Here is a 23,023-nt window from a genome sequence, read left to right on the forward strand (position 1 = left end):
GAGAGCGAGCTGACAGATTGTTTTTTACTGAAATAAGCATCATGCTGTAAATACATTGATTTAATTCTTATGACAATTACATGGATGTAATCCTATAGCTAGTTTATTACAGTTCAGATTCCAATAGCTGTGAGAGTGGGACTCAAACTAAGGAGACATTAGGGAAAATATATGCTGACAACAAGAGTTCTCAGTGAAAGTAGGATATGCCACCTACTGGAAGTTTTCTCTAGGATCTCAACTGATATGGGACTTCACTTGCTATTCAGGTGACTCCATTTGTATTTATTGGGAGTATTGAATTTCAGAATACTTTTAACTTTAATACACACAAATAAGTAAATCTTCTCTTCTGTATATTCTGACATAGAGTATTTGTTACAGAAGACTTCCTTAGAATACTTTTACATTATGTTTCTCCCAGTGTTTATTATTTTGAACTTCATAGAATCTTCATACCATGTTTAATTTGGAAACATTAATTTATTGTTTTATTGTATAAAGATGTAGAGATCTTCCTTGGGTTCTAAACATTACCCAATTGTGTCCCCCTGTGGATTAGTGTTTGGCATAGGCTGACATTCCCAAGGATCTGCTGGCAACATCCTAGATTCCTTGACCCCCCACCCTGTACTGAATAAAGTACCTGTGGGACACAGCCAGGGAGTCAGTAGTGTTTGGGAATTTAGACAAGGATCTAAGGGTCATGGGCTGGAAAAGTCTCAAAGGCTGAAATTGCTTAAGGGTTCCAATATAAATTAGCAACATAGACTAGGAAAGTTAAAGTTTACCCCTAAGACACTGTAATCCTTTCATTTTTTTTACTTTATACACTTACGATAATCTCTTCTTTCTTTCCATGGTTCTCAATCCACTGACATTATAAAACTTTGTTTCTTTTTATCTGTAATTAATTTTGTATGTTTCCTACATCTCGTACTTTTTAATTTTTCCTGGTTCAATAAAAGACCCTTGAGGTTTTTGTTGTGGGTGGCACTTCTTGCTACCTCTTGGCATGTGAAGCTGCTCACCTCTCATAGCTTCATAGGCTATTTATTTGAAAATAGCTTAGTGTAAGAGTTTACTTTTCAGGCCATCACCTCACCCACCATTCCATCCTTGGGAGCAGAATGACAACATCACCTCATTTATTTAATAAATAATTCCCCTGCTTTCACTCAGTGATTTGAAAGGACATCACTGTCTTATACTGAATGATGATAAATACATGGTTCCTTTCTGGGGTTTATAGCCTGTTCTCTGCTCTTAAACTGTCTATATCTATGCTGATCTCACACTGTATTAATTATTGTGCTTATAATATCTGATATACATATATTTTTTATTTGAGAGTATTTGGAAATATTTCATCATCATAAGTATTGTCATTTTAATTGCTTTCCATTTGTAAGTTAATTTGGGAGAGAACTGATAAATTTAGTAAATAAAAATATATATTACAAAAATTGCTTTTCAATGTCTATTTTTAATAAATATCAATGTAAAGTAATTTATAGAAAGCATTACATTTACTGCTAATTTTTTATGTTCACCTGAAACATTCACATCTAGCATAGTATATCCACCAGAATTAATGAACTGTTGGAATGTCAGAAAACTAATAGGGAATAACTATAAAACTGTAATGTCCCGTCAATGATTTGTTAAAGGGCCAGATACTGTAGGTAATTTAATTGTACTTAGCACCCTGCAGCAGTCTCGTGAATGTCATGACCCACAGAACCACCTGCCTATGCTGATAAATCAAGTGACAGCCCTTATAAACATAAAATGCTGGGATTAAATGTTTCATTAGGGTAACTCTAAGTAAAAGCCATCTTATTGTTCTCTTATTAAGAAATGAATACTGCTATTATTAATAATGACAGCTAGCACTTCTATAAGACTTAATATGAGTTGAGAACTTCACTTACATCAACTCAACCATCAAAATAATCCCACAAGGTAGACATTATCATCTGGCCCATTTTACTTTATGAAACTGAGCACAAAGAGGTCAACTAACTTGCCCAAACCATACAACTTATGAGTGGCAGCATGAGAGTTCCAGAATCCATGCTCTTCGCCATGATGCCTTTGCCTTCCAGGCCAGTTTGAACAGATGCCGAACTTCCAGCACCAGTTGGGTTTCTAAGATGCTCCTTAAAGGATAAGCTGAGGTCTGAATTGCAGGGCACAAGGGGCACCTTGTTCCCCTTTCCAGTCTTATTTTTCTATCCTGCTCAGTTCCTTACATGTGTAGCTTTCAAAACCACTCTTCTATCCACTTTCTGCACCCTGCTCTCCATCTGTTTCTAGGAAAACTCTAAGGCACAAACTAAGTACACCTTCGCCCCCCCAGACATACTTGACTTCTCATCAGTTGTCTTTCTAATTTACATCATAAAGCATATCTTTGATGCTATCTTGCCACACTGAGCTCAAATTTACGTGGACTTTTCCAAACAATGTCCATACTTTTCTTTCTTACATTGAAAATAACACAATGTGGATCCAAGCTTAAACCTGGATCTTCCATCTACAAACTACCTTTCCTGACAAAAATATAATAGACAACTGTTATTCTAATACATCCAGAAATATATTTACTAAGGGGTGGAAACAGAAAAGATAGAACAGAACCAATAGTAACATTGCAATCAGTTTTAAGATTCCTCTAGTCAGCAAATAAGATTAGCTCCGGGAACTATGGTGAATGTGAACTCAGGGCAAACACAGAGGAAATGTCTCTAGTTCTGAAGGCAAGAGAGATGTAAGGACAGGGAGATGGAAAAGCATTTAAACTTTCTAATTGTGTGTCCATGGAGTTAGCCCAGAACTCAGGCCACCATTCAGTATATGCTATTTAGTTTTGTGCTTCTTGAAATATATATATCCCTATGTGAAAGCTCAGTTAGGCTAAATATTTCTTTACTTTGATTACTTTGATTATGTTGACTATCCAGAAAGAAAAAGAAAATGGGTGATTTCAGATCATAGAAAAGCTTTTAATATGTCACCCTAAAAATTATAAAATTCCTAGGGGGGAAAGAGGAATAACAAAGGAAAGACTGGATGGAGGCCAGAAAGCCCATTTAGAATCATAGTTACAATTACTTGTAACACGACATACTATTATTTGAAACACTTATGAAATTCTATTTCAAAACTATCGGTTCTTATGCTTGTACTGTGCCCCTACTAACATTTTCCTCAATCTGCTAAATATCCTTCATATAAAGAAAATCATTTGGTTTGCTGAAAAGGCATATTTGGTGTTCATCATTTTCTATGCTCAGCCAGTGACCCTGTGAACTTCCACCTAACACTAAATCAGCCTTTTTGCATTTATCCCTTTTTATATATATTGTAAATACACTTTCGTTTAAAACTACTTATTCCTAAGAATCACAAATTTAATTCAATAGGCTATGTGTAATTTTCAGTACTTTTATGTTATTTTCATTCATCTCTTTCCTTTTGTTATCAGTGTTTCAACAGGTAAATATTATGAATAATTTCTATTTTTACTGTGTCTTAAAGAGGTTATTGAAAAGCAGAGATGACCTCTTTAGTGTTTCACTTCCAAAAAAATATAAGCCTTCTAAATGGTCAGTTGATTATAGATGGGAAAACAGAAACAAGAGCTGTTTTTTGAAGGTAAGTTCATTAGATTCATCAAATCAAAATACAACCCAATAAAAATGGATTGAAGTAGTGAGGAAAAGAAACTTGGCTACTCTATCTTTTAATACTAAAAACTGAGGCAGAAATAGGTTATTTATTAGTGTTTTGAGGATAGCCAGTTGTAGAGACCTGTTGAATTTAAAATCAACATGGCTGTCAGGGAGACACAAACAAAAACAAGCTGGTTTATTGGATTTTGTGCTTAAAGGAAAAGAGAGGGAAGGCTAGAGGAATAGATTTGCATGTTCTTTGCATATATGCAATATGCCAAGAGAATACATCATGACTTAGATAACATGTAGATGACACAAAAACAGATGGAGAAAGCTCTAGGGATGAACATTCTCAGCTGGAAATTATTTGAAATAAATGCTGTATCATTAAGACTGAAAATGAGACTAATCTAAATTTGCTTTCCACCAATAAGGAGGATTTAGTTATTTCAGTAATGAGGATCTATAAAGTAAATGAGCATTTTATGATAACTGAGATGGAAATAGACATGTCCTACAGACTTTATCAAAAGTTTCTGAAAGTGATTTGACAAGATACATGCAATCGCAGGGTGAGATCTGAAAGGACAATGGTTCAAAACTAGAAACTTTTTCAATGAATGTTCAGAAAAAATATAATTGCAAACGAGAAACAAACACCAGTCAAAGGAATTTGGTTATTACCGAAGAAACTCAATGTTCCAGAACAGGAAGATTATGAAAGCCTCCATATTTCAGAACTATAAAGAAAAAAAGGAAATATGAAGTAAAGAATAAACAAAATGAAAACCAAGAATAAAATAGTAACATAAATTTCTAAAACCTATCTCATGAATAAGTTTACCTAGAAAAATATTAGGTCTTGAAGAAAATGTTCAAGATAATTTAATCATACATCAAATGATTAAATGTACTGTACATAGGGGCTACTATATGTCAGGTATGATTATAACAGCCAGACAGAGAAGATACATTTCTCACTGGACCTCAAGTACAGTATTTTCTTTAATAAGTTCCATGTAAAACATAGTAATGTTAATGAGTTACATATAAAAAAGACTGGCACCTTTCAAAATTAGTAAATACTTAGATAAGAAGTGTTTATTTTTATTTTATATTTTTAAATTAATATGCAGTAAATCTTTTGTATATCAGTTTAGTTTATCTCATTTAGCATAATAGCAATAGTTCTTTTTTTTTTTTTTCTGATTGTTGATTATCATTCCACGTGTTAATGTACCACTGTGTATTTACCAATTCACCCGATGAAGAATTGTGATGCTGGGTTTTGGCAATTGTAAGTAAAGCTCCTGTAAACATATATAAAAATTTTGTTTGCATTAGTTTTCATTTAACTTGAGCTAAGACCTAAAAGTGGGATCGTTTATAAGGAAAGGCAAACTATTTCTTTTTTTTTTTTTTTTTTTTTTGTAGAGACAGAGTCTCACTGTACCGCCCTCGGGTAGAGTGCCGTGGCATCACACGGCTCACAGCAACCTCTAACTCCTGGGCTTACGCGATTCTCTTGCCTCAGCCTCCCGAGCAGCTGGGACTACAGGAGCCCGCCACAACGCCCGGCTAAAACTATTTCTCAGAGTGGTTGCATTATTTGGCATTCCTAGCAGGAACAGTAGGAAGGTCTCAGCCGTTTTACGACCATTCTAGCACTTGGTAATGTCAGTATCTTTTATTTTAGTCACTATAATTATGACCAAATTATTTGACTGATTTGTGATTTCTGAGAGTCTGTAATGTGCAAATGGGTATGGTTAATTTCTAAGTGTATAATTTCTTTAATCCCTAGCTGTGTTTACCTGTAATACTCTAATGTGACTTGCTGTCATTTAAGAGCAGCTCACAGATCAAGTGAGTAACGAGTCTTCCAGTGAGAATAAGAAGCTTGCATCATAAGAGCTTAGCAAAAAGTATGAAGAAAGGGGGTTCCTTTTCCACCTACTCCTCACTGGACTGGTGGCCTATTCTTTATATACATGTTTCTAGAATGATTATAGAATGAAGAAGTGTGGCAAAAGCAATGTAAGACTAGAAACTAGAGATATTTTTAAAAAATATTATGTGGGAAAATTGGTTCCAAAATCTATTATATTAACATGCTTTAATTCTTATGGGAGAGGATAAAGAAGGGTAACGTATTTATTGTAAGTTAAACTGATGAGTTATAAGCTTATAGAAAACAAAGCAGGTGCATGTGACCAATTTCAGAATAGAAAGTTCAAAACTAAGCCACACCAAAATGAACACATTCTCCTTTTTTCTATAGTATCATAGGATAAATACATAAAGGAAACACATAGGATTACAAATTTCTGACTTCAGGCAAATACGTAACAAAACAACTAGAGATAGTATTTAAGAAAGAACTTGCAAATGTATTCAGAGCTCAGTGTATATTTTGTCCAAGAAAGCTGATTAAGGGATGGATAACAATCTTCAGAAAGTCTTCAGAGATTTGGGCAACATCGTTTCTTCATTATGTGTGAATGAATTATGAAGTGTGTATTGTCAGGAGTTTAATAAATAATTGACAACAGAGGAATTGCTGTGGTTCACTTTTTTTCTCTTCCGATGCTCAATTTTCTATTCCCTCTGTGGTTTGTTTTCTAGTGTGTGCATTATCTAACTTGGAATTTCTCCAAAAGTACACATAAGAATGGACACAAAATCCACAGTGAAACTTAGGAGGAAGAACGTACTGTAAGTAACAGCCTCAGACCATCATAAGTAATGTCCCTCTACCATTTGTGTCTCTCTATCCCATGACCACACTAGTAGGACTGCATGCAGTCTGGGCTTGGCTGCGATGTCATCAAGAGCCCCTAATACTTAAGTAAATGATCTTTTGTGTACACATGGACTCCTAAACTTTATTTAGTTTCTTACCTCCAGATGTTTTTGTATAATTAGTCTCATAACTTTACATCTGTGAACATTATGCCCCATTAACCAAATTTCCAAAAATGAGTTTCTTACTAAGGCCAACACAAAATTGCAATGTTCAATAAGTCAATTATATATGAAATTCAAATGCACCTGTAAATCCAAGGTCCTGGAAAGGGCCCCTCATTAAAAACAAACCTTCATTAAGAGTATAAGCTATAAACTCATTAATTACAAATAAGTCATATAGTTATAAGGTCTAATTAAATATCTAAAATATAAAGTTTAAAACTACTCTTTTGCTATGTTGTTTACTTTATTGTATTTTTATCCTTTAGCAGGCTCTATAACATATCATTTTTATTACATATTATTTTTACTTTACTATTTAATTTTTATAACATTAGTTTTAATTTATATGATTGCATAACAAGTCTTTTTTTTTTTTTGGCCGGGGCTGGGTTTGAACTTACCACCTCTGGCATATGGGGCCGGTGCCCTACACCTTGAGCCACAGGCGCCACCCTGCATAACAAGTCTTAATATTAGAATTTAACACTGAATTCTGATATTTGGAATAAACACATAATTACAAAATTAATAAAATATCCATCTTCTTAGGGCCTTCCTTAGTATTACAAACTTAATAATTAGTTCTTACATTATGTTTATTGAAAAACACTTGTATTATTTCCTTATGTCAATATATAAGCAGATGGTTTGGCCTAGGTAGTGCTAAGTTGGAGGAAGGTGCCATTTTTATAATGCCTTAAAAGAAACACCATTTCTCACCTTCATTCCTAAACACTCAAGACTAGATTTCTTTCTTTACCAACTGAAGACATTATTATGAAAGACATATTTGGAAACACATATATTTTGCCTGGAGGAGGAAACATTTTGAAGACATCTTCCTAGTAGTCAAACCATTGGTATTTCCTGCTCTATGGGCATGAACTACATTAACCAATTAACTATCCCTGATCTTGGGAACTAGAGGCTGTTACTATGCTGGCATGCTCTTTATTAGCACTGTTGAGTGGAGATGGCCTCATGGAACTACAGTGATTGATTCTAGACAAGGAAGGGCATGAGGTACTTGGAAAGAGGAGGGTCCAGGAAAGGTTGAAAACGACCAGCAAAACTATCTACCTCAAGTGTTACTCTTGGTCCTCTAGGAAAAAAAAATCTGTTAGTATTCCTTGATTCTGCACATATACATCTACAAATAGTTGTAAATGTAATCAAACATCTGAGCCAGTCCATTTTTCCGTTTTTAAAGTAACAAAGAGTAACTTCACAAAGTCAATGTAAGAGTCAGACTATTAAATATATATATATAATATTCCTGTGATATAACTTTTCAAACTACATGCATTCATTTCTCGCCTTTAGATATAATTCTCAATATACCTGAGTTACAAAGATTGAGGGCCCTAATTTATAAGAGTGCCACCCTTCTCCTGATATCATAGGCATCTTCAACTTACAACTTTCCCAAACTGATTAATATCAATTTATTTAATATCAGTTTAACAACTATGAAGTAATTAACTGATTAACAATGAGCTCAAAATCAACAACACTTTCAATCCTTCAATAAGTATATTCAGGCAGGGTGTGGTGCCTCATGCCTGTAATACTAGCATTCCGGGAGGCCGAAGTAGATGGATGGCCTGAGTTTGAGACAAGCCTGAACAAGAGTGAGACCCCTCTCTACTAAAAATAGAAAAATTAGCTGAGCATGGTGGCACAGGCCTACAGCTCCAGCTACTCAGGAGGCCGAGGCCAGAGGATTGCTTGAGCCCAACAGTTTAAGGTGGCTGCAAACTATGACACCAGGGCACTCTACCCACGGTGACAAAGTGAGACTCTGTTTAAAAAAAAGTAAGAGAATTATAAAACCCTAAGAAAAGAAATTGCCGATAATACTAACAAATGGAAGAACATACCATGCTCTTGGCTGGGAAGAATCAACATTGTCAAAATGTCTATTCTATCCAAAACAATCTACAGATTCAATGCAATCCCCCCCAAACATCAATACTATATTTTGAAGAACTGGAAAAAATTGTACTTTGTTTTATACAGAACCAGAAAAAAAAAAAAAAAAAAAAAACATATAGCTAAGGCTATTCTTAGCAATGAAAACAAAGTTGGAGGCATCACCCTGCCAGACTTCAGGCTACATTATAAGTCCACAGTAATCAAAACAGCACGGTATTGGCACAAGAATAAAGACATAGACTTATGGAACAGAATAGATGAAACCAGTCTCTACTTGTCATTTGATCTCTGATAAACTAAACAAAAACGTACAGTGGGGAAAAGACTCCCTGTTCAATAAATGGTGCTGGGAGAATTTGGATAACCACATGTCAAAGGAACCAACCCCACCAACCCAGGAATGGATTAACAAGCTGTGGTATATGTATACCATGTGGTATATTATACCAGGCATTAAAAAAGATGAACATTTCACATCTTTTGTATTAACCTGGATGGAGGTAGAACACATCCTTCTTAGTAAAACATAAGAATGGAGAAGCAAGAATCCAATGTACTCAATTCTAATATGAAGGCAACAGATGATCGAATACAAGCTGGGGGGTAGGGAAATGATGAATTTGGGAGAGGGGAGGTGGGAAGGGATTGGGGGTTACATGTACGGCATACTTCTTGCGGGGGGGACACAATTACAAGGGGGACTTGACCTAACAAGTTCACTCAGTGTAACCTAATCCTTTGTACCCTCAATAAATCCCAATAAAAAAAAAAAAAAAAAAAAAGAAAAATGTATATGCAATATTAAGCCAAAAAGTTTTCTTGATCTTTTCTTCAAGATTTACCCAGGTCATTTTATAGAAAATATTCATTTTTATTAAGACATCCCAAACCATTAAAATATTTTCTAAAAAAATGAGCCAATCACAAAATACATAAATTTAGTATGTGAGAATAATCAGTAACCTTCTACTTTTTACATATCCTACACCATCTGCAGTCAATTAAGTGATTCCCAGGTGTTCACAGTAATTGCTTTAACACAAGATTACATGTCACTTTAGGGTTCTTTAAATATTTATTATAAAACTCTCATCTACATTTTTTTTTCCATTCATTTAGGAAGAAAACATACTTAGGCTTAGTACTAACAAAAATAAGCTGATTGTACTTACATTATTTTGTGGACTGAATTTTACATAAAATTATTTTTATAAGCCAAGACTCGACACTGTCTTAGTTTTGCTTATCTTCTTTCTTTTATATTTTAGTGCAAAACTCCCTACCTACCCTATGTGGCTGAGATGTCAAAAATCACAACACATGTCATTTTGCCAGGACTACTGAATATTAGGGAATATAATGGACCAGAAAATTCACCAACTAATTTCCTTCCCTACAGGTAAAAAGTAGTTTTTCATTTTAACTCTTGGAATAGGAAAGAACCCTAAAGACACTCTCGTAATATACATTTATTTCCTATGAAGGGAAAATAAAGCCCAGAAGTTTGGTCAAGTGCATAGAGTTATTTACATGCAGATCAAATAACAATTACAATCACTAACTTGTACATAATGCATGCTCTGCTCCAGGAAGTGGCCTTTCATATATATGAAGTTTATTTAATTTTTGCATCTATTATAGGAGGTGGATACTCATATTATACCCCACAGAACCCTGGAAAGGATGTCTAGAGTAACTTGTAAAGGTCACATAGCCAAGAAACAGCAGATATGGAATTTAGCTGGCTCCAGAATCCATATTATTAATTGTTAAATTTTATGTCTTTCCTAAAACTAGTTTCAGAAGAAATCTTCATTTCCAGGTAAAGTATTCTTACAACATTTGATGTATTGTGTAGATCGTATGATTTTCCTGATTTCATTGTGAACTCAATTCCATATATTCCTACAGGTTTTAATAATTTTCATTAATCTTATGTTCTGAATTTTTATGGTTTTGTATAAAATCTCTTCATTCATCATAATCAAAGTGTCTCTCTAGTAAGCATGTTCTGTGTCTGATATTATGAAATTTTAGGTTAACTTAAATTTTTGGAACATTAAAAAACTTCCCACCAGTTGAAGAAATAGAGTAATATAGTTTCCCTTAAAATTATTTTAGTCACTGCTTACACTACTGAGGTTTTATTTTGTCATCGGAGGTGAATGGAAAATACTCTCATACTTTATGGGGGCAAGACATGATTGCAAGGGGGACTTTACCTAACAATTGCAATCAGTGTAACCTGGCTTATTGTACCCTCAATGAATCCCCAACAATAAAAAAAAAAAAAATTAAAAAAATTAAAAAAAAACTTCCAGACTCAAATTATCTTTTAGCATCTTGCATAAAATAAAAGGCTTATGTTTTGATCAAATCCTAAGTGTGTGGACTCAGAAAGAGTTTTCTAAGCTGTTATAACTTTGCTTCCCAGCACTTTCTTGTGAGTGTGTGTGTGTGTAAGACAGACTTGGATGTTAGAGGATGTATTGAGGTGGGCAGAGAAGCAGTGACCCAGTTAAGTCCTAGGATCTTGAATTTTTACTAAATAATATCAACTATATCATCAGTTCACGCTATTTCTGAAATGAAAAGATCCAGCCACAATCACTGATGTTTGGGGATCTCACCTCAATAGACCAGTACAAACACAGCTCGAAGTATGTCATTTAATGAATATTTAAAAGACACACATATGCTCTTGAGAGTATGTCTAGATCTTTATTCCTAAACTCAACCTACCATATTTCTTAGTCCCCACTCATAATTATTTTATATCCCTGCAGTCTGTTGTCATGTATTCAGCTTTCTTTAAAACTTTTTGGCACAAATATTGTTAGGCTCAATGCTTCTTTCTTTTCTTTTTGAGACAGGGTCTTGCTCTGTCACCAAGGCTGGAGTGCAGTGGCTTGACCATAGCTTCACTGTCATCTCAAACTCCTGGGCTCAAGCAGTCTTCTTACCTGAGCCTCTCAAGTTGGGATTACAGAAGACAGGGTCTTACTATTTTGCCTGGGTTAGTCTTGAATTCCTCACCTCAAGAAATTCTCCTACTTCAGCCTCCCAAACCTGAGCTGGGTTTACAGGTGTGAGCTACTGGGTCCGGCTTCAGTGTTTCTTTTGATAAAAGTGTTATTAAAAATAATACCTACTATAGCATTCAGATTTCTATTAAACAGTATGCATATTTTAATCACCATACGTGAAAAGAACACTTGTTTCTCCAAGATCACGTGTTCTTCCAAAGTAGAGTGTCATCATATCATTGGTTGTATTTCCATTAACACCTTTACTATCCAGAAGATCACTGTATTGAATAAACGTGCATTCATAGAAAGTTTTTTAAATTAGGTTTAGTTTTATGAATTTCCTATGTTAAAAAATTGGTTATGTCATTACATGTACAGTATTGTTCATGTTTATTGACTCAAAAATACAAGAAGCCAAATCAAAGAAAACGATTGCTTACCATATTCTAATGTCTAATTTTCCTGATTGAACAAATCTCTTATCATAATTTTGGAGAAATTTGACTTTTAAGTGTGGAGGTGATTGACAGCCTCTGGAAAGGGTCACAACCAGTCCTGAGCCTCTATTCTGGCACATCTGATGGTTACCACTGCTATTCTTGGACATCATAAATCTCCCTGGGCACAGAAGGGAAACACCTCAGACCTCTGAAGGCATCAGAGCCACGTCCGCTACAGAAACTGTCTATATTTCACTGCTGTGAAGTTTTTAATCATTAAAGTGTGAAACAGGATAGAAAACTAGTATGGAATATAAATATCACTTAGTTTAATTGCTTGCAAAAGACATTTTGTCTACCATATAGTGAGGCCTATTAAGGCAGTCGCCCCGCTAAGCATTCAAGAATTACTGAAGAAAATCATAAAATAATGGATTAAAGATTGTAACTAAGGTTTTTATACAATTTGGGTATGTCACTGATTTTTGAGAAATGGAAGTGAGAATATCAAAGATGAAGAAATGATTCTGACCATAACAGTCAACAGTTCTTAGTTCATTCATTCAGAATTCATTCTTCCAAATTTGTTGACATTCATGGTGAAATATGAGATATTGTTTGAAGCATACGTTTGTTGTTTTAAGTGAATACTAAAACTAAACTTTTGGAACAATGACATTTCTGTTTTTTAAGACCCAATCAACTCTAACATTTTTCTGGGATAGTAATATGATGTGGCATTAGAGAACTTCTTATGATGTTTGTGACACAGAGCCACAAAAGCAGCCTTACTGGGTTTCTCAGAAGTCATTGCCTGTGACTGAAAGGCAAAATGAAGGAGGCTACTTAAAAACCAAAAATAAAAAATAAAACTAGCTCTATCCTTAAAGACTTCTTTTTCCAACCTCTCAGGTTGTCCTTTTTTATTTTTATCTTCCAACTATAGGCTAATGGCAAAAAGCACAGAAGGAGGAAAAAAAGCACATGAAAGTAGTTAATTTTAGCCACCGCTTTATCAAAAACAAAAGATCATCTGTTAATGTAAGAAAATGCGATCTATAATACCTTAGCTAAGTTGGCTAAGATTTATTGGAGAGTAATACTTTTGCTGCAATCAATTTACATTTTTAAGCTACTCATAAAAGTAGATTAAATTTATTCTATTAAACATCAATGTAATGTTATTGGTAAATAAACTAAATACGTGCAAGAAATTACGGAAAAGATCACTACATTTTTAGCAAATCCAATTACTACAACATTAATTACTATCAATACTATTGTAAATAAAGTCTGTATCAAAACTACATGACAGCATTTTATTTGCACTACCCTGATGAAATGATTTTTATTCTATATATCACATATTGTAGCAGTTTCCTAAGAGAATAAGGGAAGCTTCACAGATGGTACATAATTCACCTCTTGTACTCACATTATTTTATAGAAAGTCACAAAAAATATCATCATGCTATGCACACATATGAATATGTAACAAATGTAAAATCACATACTCTTTTGTCCCCTTTTTTAAAAAAAGAAATGTTCTGCTAGGAAAAACAGAGTATTATAGATTGAATAATAGAAATTTTTGACCTGGAGAATGACTCTGAGACTTAAGAAAGTCCTTGCTCTTTCTTCAAGGAGTATGACCTCTTGGGATGTTGTACTTTCTTTAACCACTTCTCAGTAACAATCTTATTCCTCTCTTTCAGCTTTATTCTAAGAAGAAAAATTTGGAGGAAGAATTCTTGAGTTCATTAATATCCTCCAATGTTATGTAGGTCATGAAACTTAGAATATTAGACTTAGTGGGGGAAATTCTGATATTACTGGGTCAAAGTGAACAGAAATCCTGGAATTGCTTAAATTTAGAAAATTATCTGTTGAATTGATTTTTTAACCCCAAATCTAAAAATGTCTAGATTTAGTTTTAATTATTCTTGAACTCAAACATATGTTATATATATATATATATATTTGCATTTATTGGATTAGAAAGAATTTAGTTTCATGATCTTCAAATACATCTGGATTACAACTAGTACTTGGGGTCTTCTGAGTCCCTGCACTATCTATATTCCTGTGAGTTCAGCAAGTCGGAAGGTAAGTTCATAAAGAAAAAGGAAGGAATAAGGGAAATGAATATTTTCTATTGAGAAAAATGGTAAACATATGTAATGAAAACAAAATCTAGAAAAACATTCAAATTTTAGTTTGCTACATTAGTGGAACTGACTATAGTTTTGTAACAGTAATCAATAGGTTCCATCAGCAGTCAATAGAATTGTTTCAGTATTTTTTCAATATTATAAAATGGTGTCATAACTATAGTATAATCAAGGTCATGGCCCTAAGATAACTAATTATGCTCATTATATTGTGTAAAAGATAACATAAATAAAAATGAAAATAAAAATAAAATAAAATAATGAAAATAAAAGGAATAGAAAGAGGGGTTAAAGGTTACTTTATGTCAATAAGATTAGAATTATAGTCTTTTAAAATGAGGGCTGATTGTTTACCTTGCTTAAATTCATTAAATTATGTCTTCAAATTCTACATAGAAGTGAATTTATCCCACATGAATCAAAAGTTTCCATATATCAGATACATTTTCTATAATAGGTTTTATAGCATATTTCTACAAAATTATAATTTATTGGGTGCACTTCCCTATCACAGAGCTACACTGCATGGAAAGTTTCACTATAACTTATTAATACCACTAATCACAATAATCATCATCAAAATAACTGTAGATTCAATATGTAATTGCCTCTCATTTTCAGACATTGAAATAACCCAAATTCTTAGAGAAATACTCAATATAAGTTTCATTATACCAATTCTAGAGAACTGAAAATTGAGTCTATAAAAGACACATTAATTTTTTGGCATCCATTCAATTAGTAAGTTGCCCCACATAGTTTGGTTGCAAATGTGAGCACCTTATCTTCCCATCCCCAGCCCACTTCATTTGTTCCATGATCATTAAAAAATAAATAAAAAATACAAAGTAGTGAAAAGATGTAAGTCATCAACACGCCCAGAAGACCAGGATATTAACCAGTTTTTAAGTTTCATTGGAATAAATGCATATCCCTGCACAGAAAAAACTTCTATATTATCAGAAATTTAGACATTTGCTGCATTTAGAACATGCTTAACTTTTCTCTCCAATTCCCTTTCTCTTCTTCTCCCTCTTTTTCCTTATCTGAGAAAAATTAAAATTAGGTCAGAGGAGTGAATGAAAATGCCAGCACCATACATTCTTTATATTCCTTGCAGGAAAGCATGCAGCTAAATGCCAAACAATATTTGATTATAGCCCCATATAATCAAATAGGTAGGAATTACACAGCTATTGTGTTTGACAGTGGGCACTGGTATATAGGCTTTTTGTGCTTTTGACATTTTGAATTTTTCACTAAGATTTCTTTCTATATTAAGAAGTGAATGTAAAAGAAAGTTCTATTTAGCTCAAGAGTTCTCAACTTTAAGAAAATTACGATGTGCAAAACATGCCCAGCTAAGGCCATTTCTGGAGGCCTGCTTCTGTAGTTCCAACATCACAGTAGTGAACTGGCGGGGACATTTAAGTGGAGGGCATGATGCTTCTGAATCAGCTTTGCATCCACACACATTTTTAATTTTTTTTTCTTTTTTTTATTGTTAAATCATAGCTGTGTACATTAGAGCAATCAAGGGGTACAATGTGCTGGTTTCATATACAATCTGAAATAGTCTCATCAAACTGTTCAACGTAGCCTTCATGGCATTTTCTTAGTTATAGTATGTAGACATATGGTTCTCCTTTATAACTGACATTTATCATAAAATGCTACCCAGTTATAGCAATTAGTATGCAGGTATAGACAAAATTTTATGATTTAAATAATATAGAAAATAAAACTGAATTTTTATAAATAAAATGCAATTGTACTTTTAGAAAATACATGTATAGCTAATATGTTTCCCCTTTGGCCACATTAACACAAATAACATAGCAAAAATATTTCATATACCCACAAATAAACTGCCTAGAATCAAAATTCATTCATGTTTATAAATTTTACTTTTCAAATTTGATATTAGAAATATTGGAAACATACATTCACATTTAAATGATGCTTAATTTCTCCCTAAGAATAAGTTCTCAAAATGCAATTTACATTTCTCTTTATTTCTCTTTTTTCTCCCTTTCTCCTTCTCTAGATATACATATAAAGATACATCATGTAAGTGTTAGATAATTTCCCCACAGAACCAATACACTTCTAACAATATTTAATATCTACACACAAATCAAAACTTTGCATAATTTTACATAGTTACAAATCACTTTTGTCTTATAAAAATTAAGTAAAATTCTTTGTAATTGGCTATAACATAAATCTATAAAGTATTTATTAGAAAAAATACCAATAATTTATCATTAACTTATAAGTTCTAAAGCCTCTAAGCCTTAAAGTATTGGTAATTTCAACAAATTTATAAGTATCTAGTACATGTTAATATTTATTATACTTGATTTAGAAATTTCTATTTATACTATGCAGATAAATGTTTATTTAAAAATTATTTTTCTCAGGAAGTATACCGAGTCTTCATGATGGTCTATCACCTCACATGTTTGTTGAAGTCTAAGTACTATACTTTCAACATATGCTACGGGAATAGTCATTAGGAAAATACCACATTTCATGATGCAAGAGTAATGACCAGCAAAATTAACGTAATTCAGTCTTATAATAACACAATGGTAAGAGTAATAACTACCAAATACAGGAAAACATAACTAGCCTATGACACATCAAAGCATGTACAAGACTATTGGGTTGTCATGAGATGTCCACATATCAGGTAAGTCACACACTTTTATTTTTCCCAATTAAAACAAGCACAGAGTTTTCAAGTAGTAAGAAGATATGAGTATGTGTCCCCCCTGAAACACTCACCTACTGTCAGCTGTCCAGTTAACTGTCCCCTGTGATTTCTTGCATTCACTGTCACATTCCTGTCAGACTGTAAGACTAGTGGACTGTCCTGGGAAACATGTATAAAATAAATAAATCACATTATAAACAGAAACATACTGAAACTTATGTAAAATTATACTGCATTTGTTCGGATATTATCACAACTATATTTTTTGCTTTATGTTAGTCAGTTATTTTAACATCCTAAACTTTGGTTAACAATATAAAAACCGTAAGTGCCTCATAGTAATTACTTGATAGGAAAGGAATGGTTTGTTTTTGTTTTTTTTTCTTAAGGAGGGGATTCACTAGCAGTTGCAAGCCTTTCCAATTCTACTGATTTTTGCTAGCATGCTTCAACTAAGATTTTGTTGTTTAATTTCCTATATTTGAGGGAAATGACAAAAACACAATTATTGTTGTAAAGTGAGACATAGTTGTGCAAAAGCCACAAACGTTAATTCCATTGTTTTTCATAACTCGTTTTTTTAAACCTCAAATCAAAAGTTTTATTACTGCAGCTTTAAAACGTCTAGTCCTTTTTCCACAGGTGGTAAATATGCTTCAGACTTTATCTCTGAAAAGATATTAAATGTTTTGAATTAACTCTATCATTTATTTCAACTGGTATGTCCAAATCTAGGTTGAAGTATAGTTCCCGGATTAAGGACTGTGTATACAGCTATGTTATACCCAGTAAGGATAATGCCACAAAGGGAATGGTTCATGTAAGAACACAGCACAAACACACTCAGACACACACAAGCTTGTCTTCAATGCTGGCAAAATTCAACTTGAGTGTTTAGAAGAGGAGTCTTCAATGAAACAGAATAAATTTGAATGACAGAGATAGCAAACGCCTATAAAACACCCTGCAGTTCCAGAAATTGTGAAAAAAAAAGTATGGGTTGAATTTGTACTTACGTTATTTCAATATTTGTACTCTATAAAACATATAATTATTGTTTAGGCTTTTAAAATTTAATGAGACTATGTGTTTTCATTGGAGTTAGTAGACAGAGTAACCCTACATTTCTATGAACATTATCATAGTAAATCATGTAAGTTATGTATATATAATTTATGTATTGTGTAAGTATATTAGACATAATTTAATTTTATTGTTTTTCATAACTCGTTTTTTTAAACCTCAAATCAAAAGTTTTATTACTGCAGCTTTAAAACGCCTAGTCCTTTTTCCACAGGTGGTAAATATGCTTCAGACTTTATCTCTGAAAAGATATTAAATGTTTTGAATTAACTCTATCATTTATTTCAACTGGTATGTCCAAATCTAGGTTGAAGTATAGTTCCCGGATTAAGGACTGTGTATACAGCTATGTTATACCCGGTAAGGATAATGCCACAAAGGGAATGGTTCATGGAAGAACACAGCACAAACACACTCAGACACACACAAGCTTGTCTTCAATGCTGGCAAAATTCAACTTGAGTGTTTAGAAGAGGGGTCTTCAATGAAACAGAATAAATTTGAATGACAGAGATAGCAAACGCCTATAAAACACCCTGCAGTTCCAGAAATTGTGAAAAAAAAGTATGGGTTGAATTTGTACTTACATTATTTCAATATTTGTACTCTACAAAACATATAATTATCGTTTAGGCTTTTAAAATTTAATGAGACTATGTGTTTTCATTGGAGTTAGTAGATAGAGTAACCCTACATTTCTATGAACATTATCATAGTAAATCATGTAAGTTATGTATATATATGTATTGTGTAAGTATATTAGACATAATTTAATTTTATTGTTTTTCATAACTCGTTTTTTTAAACCTCAAATCAAAAGTTTTATTACTGCAGCTTTAAAACGCCTAGTCCTTTTTCCACAGGTGGTAAATATGCTTCAGACTTTATCTCTGAAAAGATATTAAATGTTTTGAATTAACTCTATCATTTATTTCAACTGGTATGTCCAAATCTAGGTTGAAGTATAGTTCCCGGATTAAGGACTGTGTATACAGCTATGTTATACCCAGTAAGGATAATGCCACAAAGGGATGGTTCATGGAAGAACACAGCACAAACACACTCAGACACACACAAGCTTGTCTTCAATGCTGGCAAAATTCAACTTGAGTGTTTAGAAGAGGGGTCTTCAATGAAACAGAATAAATTTGAATGACAGAGATAGCAAACGCCTATAAAACACCCTGCAGTTCCAGAAATTGTGAAAAAAAAAGTATGGGTTGAATTTGTACTTACGTTATTTCAATATTTGTACTCTGTAAAACATATAATTATTGTTTAGGCTTTTAAAATTTAATGAGACTATGTGTTTTCATTTGAGTTAGTAGACAGAGTAACCCTACATTTCTATGAACATTATCATAGTAAATCATGTAAGTTATGTATATATAATTTATGTATTGTGTAAGTATATTAGACATAATTTAAGGGCCATTTAGGTATAAAAATTATTGCTCTAGTTCATCTGTAAGATAAATACAAGTAAGTCAAAAAAGACAACATACATTTCATTTAATAAAGAAATAGACCTGGTAGAATTGAAAATTCAACCATTATGCACCTTTCTTTGTAATACAGGAATATACTTTAACCACAGGGATCCTGGTGAAATTCGGTTCTCAGCATTTTTCCCTTCCTTTCAAATTATTCCCTAAATTTCCTCTCAGAATTAAGTTTTACATCTAAATTAAAATTTTACTGTGACAGGCCAGGTGTGGCGGCTTGACACCTAGAATCCTAGCACTCTGGGAGGCCAAGGCAGGAGGATTACTTGAGATCAGGAGTTCAAGACCAGCCTGAGCAAGAGTGGAACTCGTCTCTACTAAAAATAGACAAATTAGCCTGGCACTGTGGTGAGCACCTGTAGTCTCAGCTACTCAAGGCACTGAAGCAGGAGGATCTCTTGAGCCCAAGAAGTTTGAGGTTGCTGTGAGCTACGCTGACACCATGGCACTTTTGCTCAGGCAACAGAGTGAGAATCTGTCCCAAGTTAAAAAAAAAGAAAAATTACTATGATAGCAATAGCAATTCTTTTACATACAAAAACTATTAACAAGTTGTGATCTGAAGTAAAAAAGCGATTATCTACACCATATTCCAGTATGTCATCCATGTTATTAAGTTATACTGATTTGGTAAAATGTGATCATATAAACTGAACCAAAATCCAGTACCAATTTTTGGCAAACAAAATAAAATACTTCTAAAAAACATCATTTTCTTTGACAAATTACAGAATTATTTCTTCATTGTCCACAAGTACACTAATAACTTCGGGTATTAGAACCATTGCTCTAGGCCTGATACGTGGCACGCTATCCACTCAGTTCTAATTAAAATACAAATATATAATAAAAATCTGTATGATGAAAAATGGTGCAAACTCTTTCAGTCCTCTAAGAGACCCAGAATCCTAAGCAGTTTAGTCTGATACTGCACATTTTTAGGTGAGAATATGTACAAAGGTAAAATGATTAGATTACGTTGTTTGCATTTCTAAGGTAAATGTTAAGTTGTAGTTGGGTCCTCATGCTCGTGGTGTGTTGAACACCCTTACATTCTTACATTGTGCACATTAAAATTAAAAAAAAAATTGCTGGCTTGGCACCTGTAGCTCAGCAGCTAGGGTGCCAGCCACACACACCGGAGCTGGTGGGTTCAAATCCAGCCCGGATCTGCCAAACAATGACAACTACAACCAAAAAAAGAGCTGGGTGTTGTGAAAGGCACCTGTAGTCCCAGCTACTTGGAAGGCTGAGGCAAGAGAATCACTTAAGCCCAAGCGTTTGAGGTTGCTGTGAGCTGTGATGTCATGGCACTCTACCAAGGGCAACGCAGTCTGTCTCAAAAAAAAAAAAAAAAAAAAATTGTCATGCTTGAATTAAAACATAATATTAATTTCCCACTCACAACTTATCAAAAACTAACATTTAGATCATATAAAGTATTTTATAATATGATCCAGTTCTAATTTTTTAGTCTGCATAAATAATTGCCACAAGGCAGCGATTCACCAAATTTCCTGTTATTCTCAAATATCTACCATTTCTATTCATTTCCATACATCCTCTTGTTTTTTATGCTCGAAATTCAAACCACTTTTCCTTGTTTTGCAAAGTTACAGATATTTTGAAGTCCCCATCATAATTCTGTCCACTGTGAAGCCTTCCTGCTTCCCTGGAGTTAAACCCGCTCTGCAGTTTCTCAGACAGTCACTGTTGATGTTTCTAGCACAAGACTTGTCACAGGCTCTTTGCCTTGTTTCGTCTTAATCATCCATGTGCTTTGTATCCTCCTTTTAACTGAACTTTCCTGAAGACATAGTGTGCTGTCATCTTCTTTTTCCCATACATACTTTTGAAAGTACAGTTTGTGTCATGCTTGACATAGAGTTCATGTTTAATAAACGCTTGCTGAGTGAATGAGCTGAACTGAGACATTTGCAATATACTGTGCGCAGGCCACAATGTGATCATCAGGATTTGTGTTCAGATCACAGAGCACTTACAAAGCTCTTGCTGTTTCTTCCTCTTTATTTCTTTCTCTCCTTTTTGTTTTTTATTTTTGGCCTAGAGCAAGGATTATAAAGAGCTATTTAAGCATAACTACAAGTCACACCCTATTATTACTTGACTTATGGTCATAAAGCCTGCTGCCCAAGGCAGCCTTTTCGTTTCTTTTCTTAAGTACTACATATCTGACCTGCATAAGAAGGTACAAAACGGGTAATTTTTTAAATTACTATTATTTTTTGAGACAGAATCTATGTCGCCCTTAGTAGAGTGCTGTGGCAGTACAGCTCACAGCAACTTCAAACTCTTGGGCTAAGTGATTCTCCTGCATAAGCCTCCTAAGTAGCTGGGACCACAGGCGTAATGCCCAGCTATTTTTTTTTTTTTTTTTTTTTTTTTTTGCAGTTGTCATTGTTGTTTAGCTGGCCCGGGGCCAGGTTCGAATCCACCAGCATCAGTGCACATGGCTGGCGCCATTACCACTGTGCTACAGGTACCAAGCCTGAATTCTTTGTTTAATAAAAAAGATTACTTGAAATTTAATTTCTTTCAGAATGCAAATAATTATTGAAACCTTTGTTTTATCTTTTTTTATTAAATCATAAACACATAGATCATGTATACATGACTGCATTTATGGGGTACAATGTGATTTCATATAGAATTAGAAATGCTTACATCACACTGTTTAATATATACCTCATCTTGTTTACTTAGTTATCGTGTTAAGACATTAACACGATAGATCTGACACATACTTTTGCATTATGCACCATTGGTGTGATCCCAACTTTATTTGAAAGAATAAAGTGAAGTGCTCATCATGAAAAGAAGTAGCTCTAGGGCTGTTGACGTAATGTCTTCAAACTCTCAGTGTTCACTCTGTCTTCAATGGAAGTCATGCAGGTGAGATTTACTCACCAATCAATGTGTGTGTATTCCTACCTTGACACTTTTATTGTGAATTCTCCATTTAAGTTTATTCTCAAATAATAAATTTTCTTTTTTTTTTTTTTTTGTAGAGACACAGTCTCACTTTATCGCCCTCGGTAGAGTGCCATGGCATCACACAGCTCACAGCAACCTCCAACTCCTGGGCTGAAGCGATTCTCTTATCTCAGCCTCCCGAGTAGCTGGGACTACAGGCGCCCGCCACAACGCCCAGCTATTTTTTAGTTTGCAGTTCAGCCGGGGCCGGGTTTTGAACCCGCCACCCTCGGTATATGGGGCCGGTGCCTTACCGACTGAGCCACAGGCGCCGCCCTCAAATAATAAATTTTCAAGTCATAGAGGCCACTGCCAGGAATATCTTCGAAGAATATTTTATAACTCCCCATTGTCCTTTTGCCTCCTGCCCCCCTATTTAAAGCTAAGCAGTAATCACAGCAGTGTAGACCTGTGCCTCCCAAGGCCCTTTTTATCCCGACCCATTATATTGATAATACTGATGAATGTGTATCCAGAATGATGCTGTAGGGAGCAGT

At 33.9% G+C, this 23,023-nt stretch overlaps 1 protein-coding gene across 2 annotated transcripts in view; it reads right to left on the bottom strand.

The window, feature by feature from the left end:
- The window catches only part of SGCZ (sarcoglycan zeta), a 340,110-nt gene that overhangs the window by 64,481 nt on the left and 252,606 nt on the right, over positions 1–23,023 (bottom strand). For both annotated transcript variants that reach the window (XM_053578622.1, XM_053578621.1), the window contains exon 3: positions 17,016–17,103. In XM_053578622.1, the coding sequence (XP_053434597.1) occupies positions 17,016–17,103 (88 nt within the window). The remainder of the gene's footprint in view (positions 1–17,015; positions 17,104–23,023) is intronic.

This window comes from Nycticebus coucang, chromosome 24 (assembly GCF_027406575.1).
Source record: "Nycticebus coucang isolate mNycCou1 chromosome 24, mNycCou1.pri, whole genome shotgun sequence".
NCBI classification, from domain to species: domain Eukaryota; kingdom Metazoa; phylum Chordata; class Mammalia; order Primates; family Lorisidae; genus Nycticebus; species Nycticebus coucang.